This window comes from Artibeus jamaicensis, unplaced genomic scaffold (assembly GCF_021234435.1).
Source record: "Artibeus jamaicensis isolate MK-2021 breed Jamaican fruit bat unplaced genomic scaffold, CSHL_Jam_final scaffold_847, whole genome shotgun sequence".
NCBI lineage: Eukaryota > Metazoa > Chordata > Mammalia > Chiroptera > Phyllostomidae > Artibeus > Artibeus jamaicensis.
The window spans coordinates 27,301,247-27,321,809 of NW_026522057.1; the positions used below are offsets into that span (position 1 = coordinate 27,301,247).

General features: G+C 37.1%; 1 protein-coding gene across 8 annotated transcripts in view; it reads left to right on the forward strand.

Annotated features, from left to right (window-relative positions):
• The window catches only part of RERE (arginine-glutamic acid dipeptide repeats), a 387,180-nt gene that overhangs the window by 273,803 nt on the left and 92,814 nt on the right, over nt 1-20,563 (forward strand). For all 8 annotated transcript variants that reach the window (XM_053660331.1, XM_053660333.1, XM_053660334.1 and 5 more), the window contains 2 exons: nt 6,610-6,734; nt 7,824-7,923. In XM_053660331.1, the coding sequence (XP_053516306.1) occupies nt 6,610-6,734; nt 7,824-7,923 (225 nt within the window). The remainder of the gene's footprint in view (nt 1-6,609; nt 6,735-7,823; nt 7,924-20,563) is intronic.

Here is a 20,563-nt window from a genome sequence, read left to right on the forward strand (position 1 = left end):
TGTGCCTGGACTGGGAATACAACCCTTTGGTTCGCAGGACAGTGCTCAATCCACTGAGCCACACCAGCCAGGCTTTAATAAGTTTTTAGTTCTTATTATTCTGCTGGCCTTTTTATTCTGTTGACTAGCAACTTATAAATGGAGAGTTTTTTCCAGATTACCTCATACTTACATTTTTTAATTATGGTAAAATATACATAATGTGAAATTTATCGTTCTAATCATTTTGAAGTATCCAATTAAGTGGCATTAAGTACATTCATATTGTGCAGTCACCCCCCCCACCACCACTTTCCAGACCTTTTTCATCTTCCCAAACTGAAACCATACCCATTAAACACAAACTCCCCATCCTTATTCCCCTCAGCCCCCGGCAGCCACAATTCTACTTCCTGTCTGTATAAATGTTCTTACTCTAGATATCTCACATCAGTGGAATCACACAGTACTTGTCCTTTGTGTCTGACTTATTTTGCTTAGCATATTGTCTTCAGGGTACATCCATGTTGTAGCAGGTGCTGGAATTTAACCCCTTCCTGAGGCGGAATAGTCAGCCCATTGTATGTGTATGTCATATTTTGTTTATCCATTCACCCTCCAATCAACATTTGGTTACCATTCTTTTATTTTAATTTTGTAAAAACTCTTTTCTTCAGACAAGTCAAGAAGGTTAGGATCGTGGCAGCCAGAGCTTGTGTTGGGACCTGTGCCCTCTGTTTCATTCAGGTGACCAAGACTCTGGAGCCATGTTGGTTGTCTCTTGCTTTGGTCTGTCAGCTAGGGTGCTGTGATGGACAGGAGCAGAAGACTCTGGCTACACTTGGCTATTTATGGTCCTAGATACCATCACACCCTGGTCAGACAGGACCAGGCTCTCCTGGTGCTCAGCTGTCCCCTACAGCTGGCTTCCTCCTTAGGCTGGCCGCCGACTTTCACTAGTTCTAAGATATACTTCTTTCTTTCACATTTTGTCGTCTTTGATAGACTTCACTGTACATTCTGTGGTGTGATTATAATTTAATGAGCAGCATTTCTCCTTTTTCAAATGCATAAAATAATAGTGGATCTTACAGTGAGTGAAATACAGCAAATATTGAGAGGAGGAAGCAAGGAAAATTCTCCCAAAGGTCTCCCTTAGTCCTCATGTCTCATTGACGTGGATTGGGTCACGTGTCCATTTCTAACCATGAGGAAAATGGGTTTCAGGTGATTGGCATGGACTGTCATTTGAGTTTGAATGGATGTTGGGGAGTCAGCCACTATGGGCAACATATGGGGAGATGTGAGATACAGGCAACTCCTTAAAGGTATAGTAGTCTACCTGGTCAGTCATTTTTCTGTCTCATTTTGAGTTTTTCCTCTATCTTATTCATATTTTTAAAAACCTGTATTAAGTCTGTAATGAGAAAGAAATTAAGAAGTAAAGGAATATTAAAACCAAAACACAGAAGCCATGAGGGGCACCTAATTACTAGAAGAAACTTTTCATCGCAGAACTAGGGTTATAACTGAGACAGGCAGAAAGAAGCTGCAGGAGGACAGTCCCTTTAATATCTGCCTTTTTCAAGTACAGTAAGTTCTCATTTGATTTGTAGATGGGTTCTGCGACTAAGTGAAATGATGTGTGACGAAACCTCTTATACCATAGGCTGGTTGATACAAACAACAGTTAAGTCCCTATGGCATCTCAACGTTATAATTAAATGACATTGAAGGAAAGGACCTGCAATACCGTTTTTGTGGTGTGGCCTATTAGACAGGGCTGACTACCATCTCTCCACTGTGCTGTCTTTGCCTTCAGGCCTCGGAGTCGGATTTTAACTAGGGAGTTCAGTACTAGCGAGGTACCACTTGATTGCATCTCCTTCTTTCTGCTCTCCTCCCACTGTAATTTTCATACCTAATTTTCTTCATGTGTTTCCAGTGTCTTGAGATCCTTTGAACTAGAGTTTTATTTTACAGAGATTTTTCTCTACCATAACAGAAAAAGTGGTTTTCTGTTATGCTTAAGTTTTTGGAAATGAAGAGACTTACTATGCTTGGATTTTTGTAGACTTTCGTTTGAAATGAGATATTTTATATCAGATTTGAAATATATCCTGTGTGTTTTATCTTCAAAATGAAATGTTTGGACTTCCAAATATAATAGGACCTTTTTATGAATTGGCAACATTTACCTTCTTAAAATTTTTAATTTTGTTATTAGGTAAAATACTAATATATGCAGAAGTAGAGAAAGATTAGTATAATAAACCCCTTTAATCCATTTTACTCAGCTTTTACACATATTATAGTAAAACTTATTTAATTTATTGTTTCTCACACTTCTCCCACCATTAGTTTGAAATGATTCAGAATTATATTATTCATTTGTAAATATCCTAAAGACCTCTTCTGGAAAACAATCACAATATTATCACACCTAATAAAAATGAACAATTTCTAATACTCATGTGTCCACCACTATGTCCAGATTTCCCTCATTTGTGTCTCTTGCTTTGTTTTTGTCTTTGTTTTTGTTTTTAACAGCTCAAATTGTAATCTAAATAAGAACCATGCATTACAGTTGGTTGATATGTCTCATAAATTTCTTTTAATTCATGTTTCCCATATTTCTCCTCCCTCTCCTCAGTGTACGTGTTGAAGAAGCAGAATGTTCTTTTTTTCCTGCCAGGAGTTATCTACTCCTGGCAGGAATAGTTCAGGGTGGTGTTCTGTATATCTACCAGAGGCATGTGTGTGTGTCTCTGTGTGTGTGTATTTTAACGACAATTTGCAGCCTTTCCTTGTTACTTAAATCCACTGTTTAATTAGTGATCTCAACATGGTGATATTCTAATTCTACCATTCCTTGATTTATTAGCTAATTATATGAAGCCTCCTCCTGAACTATTTGATTCCCTGGATCACATAGGAAAGGCAAGATTAATGTTTGACTCTCCCCTCTGTTTTCCAGTTTTCAAGTATGGAGTTATTTCCCTAACATCTTCCAGTGGTGACCAGTAGATTTAAAATTATTATCTGCTAACCAGCTGCAGTTATTCTTATTTATTGAGGATTAAATTATCTATTTGGGGAATAGATAGGAGCCTCTTCCTGTTGTCTTCTGTGTCCTTTTGACTCAACCCTGGTGGACTTTGGTATGTTCCTCTTACCTGGTATGACATGACTGTAATGTCTCATCTCCCACATTAAACTTTTCTCATTGTAATCCTCATTGTTTCGGTGGGAAGTGACTTTTTTCCCACTGGCTGCTGGGGTGTTGGCTCCTATTTCCAGGCCATTTCAGGGGACGGATTAGGATATATATGCTTTTGCTTTCCATTTTTTAAAAGGTAAAATGTATCATGTCTTCTTTCTGATACTTCAAATTCAGTTTTTTATGTAGACTTGTATTAGTTTTCACCCAAATCTGTTTTTCTCATGTCTTCTCCTGTTTTGAAATAACAACAACATAAGTATTTAATCCCATATAATACATATATAACAGCTCCGAATAACAATACTCACACTGATACAAATAAGATGATTATTAGAAACAGTTTACTATTATGTAAGTAGCTTACTTTTCCCCCCCTTAGAATATGCCCCACTAGGACTGTATAGGCAAAGTAGTACATTTTAAAGTTACTCGATACAGTTCCTGAAGAGGAACCAACTCAATGCACAGTTAGGTGCATTTGTTTCATTTTGTTTCAGAGTTTATAAGGGATTTTTGTTTTTTAAAACTTGATTTTGTTTTTATAATTGTGTAAAAGGCACAGCATATATAAGTCAAACATATAAACAAAGTGTGTTCCAAAGTCTCCCTCCCATGTTCCCTCTCTTCCTGATGGATAATCATTGTTTTTGTTTTTTACTGTGAGGTTACGGTTTCTTATTTATATTTCCCCTACCTTGTGTTCCTAGGTAAATGGTAGCATAATATACACATCTGTACCCCCTTTCTTTATCTTCTAACAGTACAGCAGCACATAGTTTCCTCATTTCCTTCCCCACTTCACGAAACTCCACTGAGTGGCAGTAATAGTTCATTCTCCAGTCCCTGTTCGTGGATATTTGGGCTGCTTCCGGTCATTTGCTGTTACAAGTAATGCTGCAATAAATAGCTTGCACATACAGATTTTTATATTTTTGCCAACACATCTTTGGGACATATCCCTAGAAAGGGGTTTGATGGGCTTAGAGGGCAAGTGCACTTGTAATTCTGAGGACATTATAAAATTCCCTTCCATAGAGGATGTACCATTTTGCATTCCTACTGGCAACATAGCCTTGTGTATTGTCACACTTGGAGAGTTATGTCAACCCGACAGGTGGGAAATGGTATCTCACTGTCACTAATTTACATTTCTCTTCTCATCAAGGTAGCCCATCTTTTCCTACAATTGAGAGCCATACGCTTTTCCTTTTCTGTAAACTGTCAATCATTATATTTCTAGCCCATTTTCCTCTAGGGGGCTTGGTCCCTCCAATAATAGCACTTTTTAATTACTTTAACAAACAGCCCTTGGAATCTACTAGGTACTGTACCTGGTACTGGGGAAGCAGAGCTCAGTACCAATGTTAAAGTTTTTTTTTTAAGATTTTATTTATTTATTCTTAGAGTGAGGGGAAGGAAGGGAGAGAAAGAGGGAAAGAAACCTTGATGTGCAGGAGAAATAGCCATCAGTTGCCTCTTGTGTGACCCCAAGTGGGGACCTGGCCCACACCCCAGGCATGTGCCCTGACTAGGAATTGAACCAGTGGACTTTCAGTTCATAGGCCAGTTCTCAACCCACTGAGCCACACCAGCCAGGGCCAAATGTTAAAGATTTTTTGATATGAATATCTACTGTGTTTTAATTTTATTTCAGTACTTTCACTGTATATTAAGCAGAACTAATTGTGACACCTGATTAAGTGTTATAAAGATCAATTAAAGAACAGTATCCTTGTTTAGAAAAAGTCAGTGCTTGATACATTCAGGGGGTCAAGGACAGCCTATGAATCAGGGATCGTAGCCTCATGGTTTACTGATGTGTTTTGGCACACAAGTATTCAAAAAACTTGAATAACCATAGTTAAAATCATGAACTTTCACCTCATAATCAAGATTTTTGGATTTCGGGGAAAAATTACACAATGCACAAATGCTGATTCTTATTCCTGAATGGCAGCATTCCCAGGACGGGCACTCTCTGCACTTCACGGTTCCCGTTACCCTTTAGGACCTAATACCTGCACGCCCAATATAGGAGCCACTGCCACCTGTGGCTTTGAGTACTCGGAATGTAGCCAGTCCAGGCTGGGATAGGTGGTGTTTTATTTAATGTGGATACTAGGATGTTTGAGTTGAATTATGTGGCTCTCATTTTATTTCTATTGGACAGTGTTGCCTTATACTAAGGCTGTTTAATTCATTTAAATTTTTTGCCTGGCTTCTGTGGACACTGGAGCTTTTAATATTTGTTTTTTTTATTTATTTTTAAAGAGAGGGAAAAGAGGGAGAAAGAGAGGAAGAGAAACATGGATGTGTGAGAGAAACATCGATTGGCTGCCTCTTGCAGGCTCCCAACTGGGGACCTGGCCCCCAACCAGGTGCCCTAATTGGGAATCTAACTGGCAACTTTTTGGTTCTCAGGCTGGTGCTCAGTCCCCTGAGCCACATCTGCCAGGGGGACACTGGAGCTTTTAAATGGCAGCTTTTAGTTTAAAATAGTGGACTTATGTGTCGATGTTAAAATATTAAAAAAATAAGAACATGGCTGTCTTGCAGATTGTTGGCTCATCATAGATCTCTGATGGTAGTGATAGTACCTCCTGTTTTGCCCCAGCAGAGTGAGGGTGAGAAATTGCACAGGTATTTGAATCTCTAAAGTAGAGCTGACTTAGAATCTTGATTTTGAACACTGAACTTCAAATATTTTTGAATTTTTTTATCGTACTTTACATACAGTGAACTATTTATGTATTATGTATTCTGTTCAGGTTGCTATGACAGTTCATATCAAGACACAGATCATTTCTGTCATCTCAGAAGTTCCTTCCTGCACCTTCACAAGCAGTCCTCTCCCGAAGCCACTGCTCATTGAATTTCTACCACCATCCTTTAGTTCAGCTCTGCTTGTAAAGTTGACTCTGATTCTATGTCTTTTTTGAAGTTTACCATGACTCATATAGACTCTCCTAAGAAGAGCATTAATTTCATAGGATAGTTCATTTAATTTTTAGCAAATATTCTCAGATGAGATTTCATTATTATATTGGAACTCTGTGTGTGTGTGTGTGTGTGTGTGTGTGTGTTTATCAAGGTGCTGTATTCTGAGACAGCTTTTGTTTTACTTTTTTTGTGCACACATGTCCATTTCTATTTCCGTCTCTGGATCTTACTGGCCCTGGTTTAACTTTGACACCGTTTGCTGCTCCTTCAGTAGAAATTAAGCAGTCCGTTGTGAAATCCTCTATGGTGAAGTAATCCTGAAATGCGCTGCAGGCTGGTGTCAGTGACTTGGGGTTCTGCTTATTACTTAGATACTGTCTGGAGATCTACCAAGATCTGCTCCCAGGGCCTGCCTGAGGCAGCTTTTAAAGGGCCACGATTGTGACTTCTTCACTCCTGTCTTACAGGCCAAACTTCCCGATTTGCAGCCATTCCCTTCTCCAGATGGCGACACTGTGACCCAACATGAGGAGCTGGTGTGGATGCCTGGAGTCAATGACTGCGACCTCCTTATGTACTTGAGGGCAGCAAGGTAACAGGAATTCATCCTATCCTGCTTTCTGGATCCAGCCATCTGAATTGATTACTAGGCAGGAAACTTCCTCCTGTCCCCTGAAATTTTATTTATATATTGAACGTTCTCTGTCTTTAGTTTTGTTACACCCTTTGTAATCAGAGCCCTGATTCTCAACAGAGAAAAAAATAGTTTTACCATAGTAAACTAACTTTTTTCTACTTAATGTTTGTTCCACACCAGATTTTAGAACTCTTTAGAGGAACACATCTAAAGCCATATATACAATTGTCAGCACTTCTCAATGCATTCAGTAATTGTCATTCAGTGCATTTTTAAAAATCCCATTACAGATTTCTCAACTTTAGTGATGCCAGGCCTAGGCGTGAAATTTTTGTGGCTCGTGTCTATATGAACTTACCTACAAATGCTTAAACTACACAGGAGAAGCTTAAAATCTCCCCTGACAGTCCTAGTGCTGGCAAAGCAGAGCGCCCACCTTTGTCTGCAGTGATTTCTTGAATTCACTGCAGCATCAACTGTGTGTAGCAAAAATGCTAACCCAGGGCCAGGTGACTGAATTTTAGCTCTGGCTGCTTTGTAGTCATCAGTGCTGTGCATGGCAGCAAACAGTAGAGCTCAGGGTTGCTGCAGCAGAGGGAATGACCCCTAAGACTTCATTTTAACTTTTAATTTACCTAAAGGTACTTGATGTGTAGCGTGAAAGGAATTAAATAAAGTGTCAGAGGACTTAATTTCGTATGTTTTCTGGGGAATTTTTCCAAAAGATTGTAATCTAGCCAATTGTTGTAGCAAATAGTTTTAGATTATTCATGCCCTGAAAATTAAAATCTGAATACTAATAAAGCATGGGAAGAACAACACAAAGGGACATGAATAAAAGGAACATTTTTCTTTTTGAGTGAGTGCAGGGTGAATTGTACAGGAACTTAAATAATTTTTCTTTTCAAAACAAGAGCAAAAGTAGGACTAAGAGCTCTGGCTGACCATGCATGTAGTAATGGAATATGGTCAGGGCTGAAAATTACTCTGATAATTGAGGGTTACACTTTTCTGTACTGATGTTTTTCCTTCCTGTCTTCCAAGGAGCATGGCGGCTTTTGCAGGCATGTGTGATGGAGGCTCCACAGAGGATGGCTGTGTTGCAGCATCTCGGGATGACACCACTCTCAACGCACTGAACACAGTGAGTCTTTTGAAGCCGCCTGGGGTGGGAAGAAAGTTTTTTTTCCCTTGGCTAACTGACCATAGGGAATACATGAGCATGGAACATGGAAGAACCTGGAATCTTAGGAGTGAGTACTGTGGTGTGGTGCTGGGACTGAAAGATGAGTTGTGGCCTTGCCATCAGGACTGCAGGCTATTGATGGGATGGCTCCAGGTTTATCTCTTCTAAAGTGCACCTGAGTTCCAGGACTGTGGTGAGCTCAAAGGAGAGCCTCAGGCTAGTAGTGGTCGGTCTTTACTGAGCTCTCACAAAGCTGAATATTGTGCATAGATGATTGTACATATCCTTACAACACCCCTCTGTGAAGTATTGTAGGCATGAGGGAATAGTTTAGAAGGGTTAAGCTGTGATCCACAGTTGTACATTCAAGATTTGAGTCCTGGGGCCATGCTATTTTGTGGCCAGCAATGCTGCCTCTGTGTTTGAGAACCTGTATTCAGAGTACATGGAAGTACTGGAGAATGTAGACTCCTTGGAACACATTTGTTTTTACAGATTTGACTTTGGAACCATGTAAATGTTTCACATGATTAATAAAACAAAACTAAGTTTTAAGAACACCAGCCCATAGAAAACCTGAAGTAAATGTAACCAGTGAGCCTAAAGGCACTGAATCAAATGCGAGACATCCCACTGTGATGATGACTCATCTTATCTAACCTTGGCCCCTACGGAGCTCACTTCTGCAAACAGAAGTGGTCATTCAGATCAGTTTACTGGTTGTATACTTTCTGACTTTAGATTATATCCTTATAGGGTTGTTTAGGAATCTTAATGTATGTTTAAAGTTTCTTGAAGTAAGTCTTCTCTCTGTGGTTACTAATGGGAAATCATTAAATCTGAAGAAGTAGTAATGAATTTTTATTGGTTTTTGATATATTAAAAGGAGTATAGATCACCCGTGGCAAACACCAGGCCCACAGGCCAAATCTGGCCCTCCACCTTATTTTATCTGGCTCCGAAACCTTGTTTCTACCCGGTGGCAGTGCCGAGCTCCTTGCCCCTAGTTAAGGACTAGTTACATTTATGCAGTCCTAAATTACATTTGGCCCTTTGAAGGCAACCATGAGGCTGGCGTGGCCCCTGGTGAAAATTAGTTTGACACCCTTGGTGTAGATGGTTATGTGTATATTTACATAGGATATGGAGCATGAGGCTGAGCAACTCTCCTGGTGCTGAACTAAATGTAATGCAAACACCTTTGGAAGGGACTTACATGAGCTCATCTGTTCCAGTTTCTAAATAGATAAAAATCGAGGCTCAGAAAGGCCAGATGACTTGTTGAACCCAGAATGTTCATAATGGACAGTAAAAAATAACCCAGTTTCCCAATTTAGGGATCTTTGTATTGTACAGATTGCTTTGAAGGCAACACACGGGTATCTGAATATACAATATATGATATTTGGTTTTCATTCCTGATCTAACTGTGTTTGGGGGGTATTACATAACATTATCGTAGTTTGTTTTATGTTGGAGGTTGAGTGATCTTGCTGGGGATACACCATGTTCTAAATAACTGGATGTTTTGTTTTTTACATTCTCAAATATATATATTTGTTTACCTTCTCACCTATTTGATACTTAAGGTTTTTATTTTTATAAGGAATTTTTATTCTGAATATATAAAGCCAGAAGGAGCCTTCAACATTATTTTACAAATAAGGAAATTAGACTCAGAGATTGGTGATACCACGACAGTGTTATGGTGGACATAGGTGTGAATGTCTGTGAATTCACAGTACCTTCAATATTGTGTGTATGTTCAAAGTAACTCTTGGATATGAGCTTGTTTTCTGTTGAATTTTTTGTATAAAACCTTTATGAAAAAATGCTTCTTTCATGATTGTGCTGATCAGTTGAATTCTACATAATGAAGATGTTACCATTTTTAATTAAATGTATTTTTGGCACTTCATGAATTAATTGGATTGATTTCCTTTCTATTCCAAACCCTCTGCAGTTTCTGTAAGGACATTCTTCTACTCAGAAATAATTTGAGCTATTTTTGCCTACGGTCTTTTGTATCAAGTTTCTTCTGAAGTTTTCTTAAGTACTGGCAGAAGGTTTTGGTTTTATGAGTTTTTATCTCTATGAGGCTGCCTTCCTATCTTTTGACATTCTTTGTGTCACAGAAAGCCCCAGATGGCTCAGGTGCCTTGGGTTGTGCCAGCCAAATGCATTTAGCCACCAAAGGACAGAGTTTGGTACTCCTTTTGTGATGAATGGAGAAATTTAGTGGCTTGTATTTCATTTCTGTCCCGTCTCACAGAGTTTTAGTTATGGGCACTTCTTCAAAGAAAAATGAAGCGAGTGGGAAAATCTTGTGAGAAGTTTAATGATTGTTTCGACTTTCTTGTAGTAAACAATTGCAAGTTTTTAACTGTGTTAAGTAATACATTAAAAAGATAAATAATGCATTATCATACGAGAAGTATTTATTGTTTTTAGAGCATAGCAGAGAGTAAAAACAAGGTTAGGCATTTATCAATTTAGAATAAACCTGTATCTGTTTCCTCTTCCCTAGGACAACATAGAAATTTTAAATGCATGAAAACTTCAGTTATGGCCACATTAGAGTTTAGGGATTCTTTTTATATTGGTACAAGTTCTTTGATATAGGTATTATGAATATTTTGTCCCATATTATGACTTTTTTTGTAATGGTGTCTTTCAAAAAGTAAAATATTTAATTTTGCTTAAGTCCAGTGTATTCTTTTTCTTCTATAAAAGTATCTTTGATCACCTCATGATTACAAAGATTATTTCTGTGCTTCTTCTTTGTTGTTGTTCAATTAGAGTTGTCCTGTTTTTCCCCCATTACTCTCACCTGCCCCCCCCATTGTCTTTGTCCATGGGTCCTTTATACATGTTTTTTGACTTGACCGTTCCCCTATTTCCCCCCATTATGCCCCTCCCCTCTGATTACTGTCAGTTTGTTCTGTATTTTCATGTCTATGGTTGTATTTTATTTTGGTCGCTTGTTTGTTTTGTCGATTATTTCCACTTATAGGTGAGATCATATGGTATTTGTCTTTGACCACTTCCCTTATTTCACTTAGCAAAATATTCTCCAGTTCCATCCATGCTGTTATGAAGCGTAGGAGTTCCTTCTCTCTTTCTGCTATGTAGTATTCATGTGTAAATGTACCAGTTTGTGGGTGTGTGTGTGGTAGAATGCCTACATTTATTTTTTTTAAGTATATTTTATTATTATGCTATTACAGTTGTCCCATTTTTCCCCCCTTTATTCCCTTCTGCCCTGCACATGGCCTCCCACCAGCATCCCCCCACCACTTTAGTTCAAGTCCATGGGTCATTCATATAAGTTCTTTGGCTTCTCCATTTCCTGTACTGTTCTTACCCTCCCCCTGTATATTTTGTACCTACCATTTATGCTTTTCATGCCCTGTACTTTTCCCCCAACTCTCCCTACTTTTCTTCCCTGCTGATAACCTTCCATGTGATCTCCATTTCTGTGATTCTCTTCCCGTTCTAGTTGTTTGCTTAGTTTTTTTGGTTTTTGTGGGTTTTTTTTATATTCAGTTGTTGATAGTTGTGAGTTTGTTGTCATTTTACTGTGCAGTTTTGATCTTTTTATTAGATAAATCCCTTTAACGCTTCATATAATAAGGGCTTGGTGATGATGAACTCCTTTAAACTTGACCTTATCTGGGAAGCACTTTATCTGCCCTTCCATTCCAAATGATAGCTTTGCCGGATAGAGTAATCTTGGATATAGGTCCTTGTCTTTCATGACTTTGAATACTTCTTTCCAGCCCCTTCTTGCCTTTGAGGTTTCTTTTGAGAAATCAGCTGATAATCTTATGGGAATTCCTTTGTAGGTAACTGTCTCCTTTCCTCCTGCTGCTTTTAAGATTCTCTATTTTTCATCTTGGGTAATGTAATTATGATGCGCCTTGGTGTGTGCTTCCTTGGATTCAACTTCTTTGAGACTCTGCAGTTCCTGGACTTCCTGGAAGTCTATTTCCTTTGCCAGATTAGGGAAGTTCTCCATTATTTTTTTCAAATAAGTTTTCAATTTCTTGCTGTTCCTGTTCTCCTTCTGGCATCTCTATGATTCAGATGTTGGAATGTTTACAGTTGTCCGGAGGTTCCTAAGCCTCTCCTTATTTTTTTAAATTCTTGTTTCTTTGTTCTGTTCTTATTGAATGTTTATTTTTTCCTGCTCCAAATCATTGGTTTGAGTCCTGGTTTCCTTCCTTTCACTGTTGGTTCCCTGTACATTTTTCTTTATTTCACTTCGTACAGGCTTCACTTTTTTCTCTATTTTGTGACCATACTCAACCGTTTCTGTGCATATCCAGATTACCAGCATTTTGAACTCTGCATCTAATAGATTGGCTATGTCTTCATCGCTTAGTTATTTTTCTGGAGTTTTGATCTGTTCTTTCATTTGGACCATATTTCTTTGTCTCAGTGCACCTGTTATGTTGTAAGAAGCAGAGACTTAGGTATTCACCAGGGCGGGGGGGACCCACGTGGCTGTGTTGTAGCGCTGTATGTGGAGGAGAGGTCAGAGAGGGAACAATGCCACATGCTTGGCTCTTGGCAGGCTTTCCGTCATTTCCCCCGCTACCCACAAGCAAATTGGGCCCTTCTGGTGCTGATTCCCAGGTGGGTGGGTTTGTGTACATTCTAGCATCCCATGGGCCCCTCCAGTGGACTCTCCTGTGAGAGTCGGACTTTCTCCCGCCACCACCAGGCAAAGTGTATTTACCTACAACTCCATTCTTTGCCAGAAGTCCTAGAAATCTAAATGTACCGGGTTTTTTTTTTCTGCTTATTTACTGATGGGCACTTAAGCTGTTTCCAGCATTTGGCTATTGTAAATATCACTACTGTGAACATTGGGATGCATAGGTTCTTTGAATTAGTGTTTCAGGATTCTTAGGGTATAATCCCAGCAGTAGAATTGCTGGGTAAAAAGGCAGTTCTATTTTTAGTTTTTTGAAGAAAGTCCATACTGTACCACAGTGGCTGCACCAGTCTGCATTCCTACCAACAGTGCACTAGGATTCCCTTTTCTCACAGCCTTGCCAGCACTTATTTGTTGATGTGGTTATGATGGCCATTCTGGCAGGTATGAAGTGGTATCTCTTTGTGGTTTTAATTTGCATCTCTCTGATGGCTAGTGATGCTGAGCATCCTTTCATATATCTCTGAGCCCTCTGTATGTCCTCCTTGGAGAATTGTCTGTTCAGGTCCTTTGCCCATTTTTTTGTTGGATAGTTAGTCTTCCTGGTATAGACTCATGTGAGTTCTTTATATATTTTGGAGGTCAAACCCTTGTCCATGGCTTCATTGGCAAATATATTTTTCCATATAGTTGGTTCCCATCTGTGCTTTCTTCTGGAAGTTTAGTTCTTACACTTAAGTCTGATTAATTTCTAATTAATTTTGTATATGACAGGAGGTAGGGGGTTAAAGTTCATTCTTTTTCACACAGATGCCAGTTGTTGGAGCACCATTTGTGGAAACAGACTTTTCTCATTTAATTGTCTTCATACCTTTATTAAACATCAGTTGCTTATACATCTTGGGTCTTTTTATTAGTACCTCATTATTTTGAATACTGTAGTTTCATACAAATTTGAGTAGTTATAAGATTTTCTTCTTTTGTACCTATTTTTTAAGATTTCTTTGGCTATTTTAGGTAATTTGAATTTCCGTATGAATTTTAGAATTAGCTTGCCAGTTTGTATTTTAAAAGTCTTGATGGAATTTGGTTTTGATTACATTGACTCTGTAGATCAATTTGTGAAGAATTGATATCTTAACAATACTGAATCTTCCAGTCCATTAATATGAGTATATCTCCATTTTTTTTAAGTATTCTTGAACTTTTTTTAGTAAGATTTTGTAGTTTTCAATCTACAAGCTTACAGGTTTTATTACATTTATCCCAAGGAATTACTGTTTGAAGATTCTATTGTTAATAAAATTTTACTTTTTAAATTTTAATTTGTAAATGTTCATGGATGGGATAGAAATACAATTTTTGTGTGTTAACCTGCAGTCCTTGGTCCTGCTAAATTTGGTAGCTTTCTAGTTGGTTCCTTCGTATTTCTGTGTACACAATCATGTCATCTGCCTTTACACACAGTTTTACCTCCTTTTTTGTGCTTTATTGCACTCACTTGGGCTTCCAGGACAGAACTGAATAGAATGAGAGGGGACTTCTTTGCCTTCTTTCTTATTTTACAAGAGAACAATGTCATTCACTGCTAAGTGCAATGTAGGGTGGTTTTTTTTTCTTTCTTTTTTTGTTGTTGTTTAATCAAGTTGAGAATGTTCCCTTTTATATCTACGTTTGTTGAAGCTTTTATCATGAATGTGTGTTGAATTTTATCAGGTGTTATTTTTTCTTGCTATACTTTATTTTCTTAATTTAGCAAAAATACACTGATTCATCTCAAATGAAACCAACTATGCATTCCTAAGATAAATCCTGCTTGCTTATTATGTACTATTGGATTCAATTTGCTAATATTTTGTTTAAAAATTTACATTTGTGTTATGATGGATATTTAACTATAATATTTCTTTGTAATATCTTTGGGAAGTATTCCCTCTTAAAGAGTTTGTAAAGGATTGATTTTTTTTCTTTGTTAAATGTTTGATAGTATTCACAGGGAAGCCATCTTTCAATATTTTTTTTATGGGAAGTTTTAGATTACAAAGAGTCATAGGCCTATTCAGATTGTACATTTCTTAATGTGTTACTTTGGTAATCTGTTGACCTGTATCTTTTAAATGTTTTGTCCATTTTATCTGGATTGTCAAATTTATTGGTAAATTTTTAAAAACTATTCCTGTATTATGTTTTTAATGCCTCTATGTCTATACTTTTGACCTTTTTCATTCCTGATATTTCTAATTTGTGTTTTCTCTCTTAATCTAAATAGAGGTTTATCAATATTATTGATCTTTTTAGATAAAATGTTTAGTTTCATTGATTTTTCTCTTTGTTTTCTATTCCATTGATTACCAATCTTACTATTGTTTCTTTTCTATTTATTTTCAATCAATTTGATAATTTTCCTCCTAGCTTTCTAAACTAAGTTTTAGATAACTGATTTTATCACAAATTTTGATTTGTTTTTATTTTATTATAATTCTGTTAAAATATGAAAAAGTTTTGTGTGTGGTTTCTTTTACCTGTGGATTGTTTAGAATTAAATTGCTTAATTACCAGAGAATTGTGGTTCCTCTCCCTCTTTTCTTCCTTCTCTCTCTCTCTCTCCCTCTCACTCTCTCTGAATGTTACTGATTTTTAATTTAGTTCTTTTGTGGTCAAAAAATACCCAGTAAGATTTCAACCTTTTGAAATCTTACTGACATGTGTTTCTTGGGTCAGCATATGATTTATGTTGGTTAATGTTCCATGTGCTTGTAATGAATTTATATTCTGCAGTGATCAGGTATACTGTTCTTTAATTATGTTTCTTTAAAATGGTTGATATTATTACTTAGATCTTCTATGCCCTACTAATTCTTTTATCTGGTTGTATTGTCAGTTACCGAGAGAGAGAAGCATTAAAATCTTCAATTAACATTGTGGCTTTAGTTACTTCTCCTTTTTTTGGTTCGGTTATTTTTAGCAAATACAAATGTTGTATCATTAGTTCCACATGAGCATTTATGATATATCTTTCTCCATGTATTGCCTCTTTTACCTTTTTAGTGTGATCCTTTTTGTGTCTACTAATACCCTCTGTCTTGAACCCAGTTTTGTCTGATTTTAATATAAGTACTTTCGCTTTCTCATTTTTCTGTGTGGTATATCTTCTTTCAGGTTCTTATTATGAATATTGGTTTTTCTTTTTACTTAAAGTATATCTCTTGTGTACTCTAGTTTTTTGCTTTTTGCTTCTTTTAGCCAGTCTGGCAAGCTCTACCTTTTGTTCAGAGTGTTTAGTCCATTTTAATTTAATGCATATGATTCTCAGATTGTATAAAACTTGAGCCATATATATATACACATTCTAAATATCAGAACCCTCATTGGAGAATACAGAAGTAGCTAATATATAAATATCATGTTTTTATGGCCACATGACTTACTACTTGTTGTCTAGTGGTCAATTTGCACAATAGTTAGGTACACATTTGTGCTTTGTTTGCTCATTCATGTTAAAATGTATTTCTTTTTCATTATATATGAAAGTTTTGAATGGATATAGAGAAGAAAATATAATAAATGTGTTGGCCTCTCTTACTGAGAGAGGAAGGTATGCATAGTGACTGTTGGGCGTACTCCTTAATGTATGTCAACAAAGATAAGTTTATTATACTCTACTGCTTTTAGTTGTGAACGTCTATAAGTGCAAAATTGTTTTATCTATAATATTGCTATGTTAAGTAATATTATGTTAAAATATGACAAAGCAATGGTACTCCCTTTGGAAGATCTTAGATAAAAACTTTTCTGTGTATACTGTTACACGTTCATGTTTCTCATATGTAGTTTTATTAGGCTCTGTACACTTACATAAATGCATGCTTTGTAAACATAATGCTGTGCAATCTAGATGGCCTATGTCATTCTAACCATCTCTTAGAATGAAGGGGACACTTCAGCCATCTGCCATCTGTAAGTGCTTACATTTAGTTGGCCTTTTATAAAATGGACTTACATTTACGTTTAGAAACTAGCAGAGCCCTATAGTTTGAGACCAAGTTTTTCTAGAAAATATCATGTTGACTTAGTTTTACTAAATTGATATCAGATTTCACTCTGTGTTCTTAGTTATCTAATTCCCTGATACAGTGACTTCTCTTTCTCAGAAACTTAAGTGCATTTCTATGTTCACAAACATTGAGTATATGTGTATGCTCCCTTATATATATGTATAAATAAAATTTATAATCATGAGGCAAAGATTTCACCTCTTTCTAGACAGTTTTATTCCCTGATATATGGATTGCTGTTAGACATTCAGATTAAGCTTTTTACATATGAAAGATAGTATATATTTGTTTGCTTCTTTAGTTACGCATATCCACATCTCCTTCAACAAAAGATAGCTTAGTTGTTTGTTATCTCTGATCTATAAATATCACTATTTGTTAAGCATTGAATATTAATCATCTTCATTTTCTGAATCATAGCTCAATGCCTGGTATATGGTAGAGAGGCATTAAATAACTGTTGAATGAATAAATAAATCGGGTTAAAGTTAAAATCACATTTGATCACCCAAAAGTTGATGGTGTGAAATTACCAAAGCAGAGTATGCAGATAAGCCTATTCAAAGGGTCATTTTCACCTTTTCTTTCCTTTACTTTAAAATGTTAAGTCTATAGAATTTCTGTTGAAGATTTTTGATTTGTTTATTATAAATGGACTTCACTAAAGCCTCTGCCCTGGGTCAGCTTTGTGGTGCTCAGGACTTTAATGAATGTCAGGTATTTTTCAGCTCCCATAAAGGCATTGCCAGGAGGCTCTGTTAGTACAGTTTGTCTAAAAATATGATCAGTAGTCTTCTGACGTTCATTCCACACGACACCCTTTACTTACATTGTTCTCTTTTTACTATTTTTCCATTCAATCAGTTATGATTAAATGGTTATAGGATGGGGGGTTTTCTCTTGGGGTTTTGATTTGTTGATTAGTTATAGGTTGTTGATTTTTTTCCTCTCAGGGTTTTGCTGTTGAAAATAGTAGTGGGAAAAGTCGATATGCTATGTGATTTTTTTAATGGAAATCCAGTAAATTTAAGAACAGTACCGCCCTGGCTGGTGTAGCTCAGTGGATTGAGCGCGGACCTGCAAACCAGACAATCGCGGTTCGATTCCCAGTCAGGGCACATACCCAGGTTGCAGGCAGGTTCCCTGCAGGCCAATTCCCAGCAGGGGATGCATGAAAGGCAACCATACATTGATGTTTCTCTCCCTCTCTCCTTCCCTTCCCCTCTAAAGATAAATAAATAAAATTAAAAAAAAAAAAAAAAAAGAACAGTACCTTATATTAAAGTCAGTCTTGACAAACACCCTTTTGATTTACATTGTAACAGGGTATTGGAGTCTTCTGGGTGTTATGCACTAATTATAGTAGTGGTGCAGATGAAAGAACAGGCCGTGCAGTTGAGGTTTCCTGATGTGATCAGGACCTTCAGGATTATCCGCATAATGTTAAATCGAGTTTTTATTTATTGTACTTGGACGGGTCAGAAACATTTTAAACTTTTGTTTTGAACACTATTTAGAAATTTACCAGGGTGGCTCTTTTTGGGCTGAGAACTTCATAAATTCACTTCTCTTCAAAAGTTTCAGGCAGCAGTTATACTTCTAACACAAAATACGTGCTTTAATATTTTTGTTTCATTTGGATAAAGATGACTTTTAAACTTAATGCTTTAATTTTTTGTTTCTTTTTAGATAACTTGTATCACTTGATTTAAAGTTGAACTTTACGCTGCGTTCTATTCTTTCCACCAAACATGACAGTGTCTCAGGAGAAAATGGGGAGGTAGAAGGCCATTCACATTAACAACCTCTGGTGATGGCGCCTTCGTTACTTAGCTGCAGCAGCGATTTCATTTTTGATCATTTTAACAGAAATGTCTTTGCTGTAAGTTCTTATTTGTTGTGCTCCCGAAGCAGCTCTTTACAATTGTGTCCCCTGCTTTGCTTTTCTACATGAACTACTCTCAAGTTTGTTTAGCCATTTCATTTTATCTCATTTTTATATACTAACTTTATTGATATGATGGCTTTCAGTATATTCACATATTTGTGTGAACGCCTCCCACCCCCCTGGCAACCACTATTCCACCTTCCATCTCTGTGGGTTTTCCTATTCTGAACATTTTGTATGAATGGAGTTGTAAATCTGCCAGTCTTTCATGACTGGCTTATTTAACTGAAGGTCATATTTTTGAGATTCGTTCATGGTGTAGCGTTAGCCATTTTTATACATAACCATTTCGTTTCTCCCCTAGTGAGCTTTGTCAGTGTGTCTTTTGAAATGTGGCACCTTCAGTAGGTGGCAAGGAGTTAGCTCTCATTTTCCCTTTTAGGAAAAGGAAAATTTTCCTAAATTCCTAGGAAAAGCTCATCCTTTTAATGTAGTCTAAGCTCATCACATTCTTTTATTTTCTTGTGGTTTTGCCTTGTTTTGTTTATTTTTCTTTTTATATTTGCCTTTGCTAAGCCAGTTTTTTTTCTCACCCTCAGCTTATTGACTGAATCTTGCACTAGGCATAGGACCTTAAGTTTATTACTGTTATTTCCATTTTATTAGGTGTCAGCTGTTGGTCAGCTGCCTGATGTCATTAACAACAAAATTAATAGCGATAATACAAGTAAATTTATTTGTTGATCTACTGCTTATATGTTAGGCAAAAGCCTAAGTGCTATTCATGAATGAATTCATGTAATCTTTATAACAATTTTATGAAGTAAATAAGGTTATTATCTACAGATTAATCATGTTCTGACGTACATTTGTATACGTAATAATTTGAACTTGAGGACAGAATAATGCCATAGTTACTGCACGTCTTGTCATCTGCCTTCTTGAAGGTTGGGATCTGTTTTGAATGCTTCCAGTCTGTAGGCCATTGTCTTGTTTTTCTTATTTGCTGACGTATTCTTGTTAGGATTTTGACAGATTTGGTCTCTGTGGCTTGAAGGAATTCTCTCCGTATCCCACTGACCCCTGGTAATTTATTTCTTTCCAGTAGTTTCAGGGCCTCTTTCACTTTACTTTCTAGAATGACCGGTTCCTCCTCATAGGAGTCTTCAAAGCTGCCTGTCATCCTTTTGTCTCTGCTGTTTCCACCTCCCCTTTGTTTTCTCTGGGTCAGATTATGTGCTTCTTGTTTGTCGGTCAGCTTTTCTATCTTGGTTGAATTTACCTTCTATTTCTTGAATCTTTTGGTAGAGTTGTCTTGTTTTTCCTTTTTTGTTCTCTTGTATCTCCTCACATTGACTGTTGTAATGGTTCTCTTTTGTCTCAATGTGATAAGTCATTGAAAAACTGTTCAGGATTCTAACTCTGTTTTTGTTGCCTTTAATTTTAGCCTCTTGCTTGTCTCTAACAATTTTTGGTGTTTCTTCTGTCTTGCATGTCGATTTTCTCTCCTTTTTACTTTTATTGACTATAGCCAAGGTTAATCATATTACACTGATTACTGGTTTCCAAAACCTGCTCTGTGAAGTCATCTTGGTTTTTCAAGACAGAGTCAACGTCACCCCAGTCAGCGTTCATTGGCATTCTGCGTTTTTATGATTATGTTTATTTTGTTATTTGTGCATTCCCTCCTCCTGCCTGCACACTCTCACCCCTGAATAAAGCAGAGACCGTGTACTTGCGGTGTCATTGCTGCTGGAGAAGCCCTGCGCCCTCGGTGCCACTAGGTCACTGTCGGGTGCTCCTCCAGCTCCAAATCTGAGGCTTCCTCCCAGAACATGGATTTAAGTTAGAATCTAACCTTTTCTGCTGCTTACTTAGGGAAGTGACCTTGAGCAAGATATGGAACTTTTCAGTTTTGTTTCCTGGATTTTAGAACTCTTGCCACAAGAGTGGTGTGAGGAATGATGGCATCACGCAAAGACCTAATACTGTTCC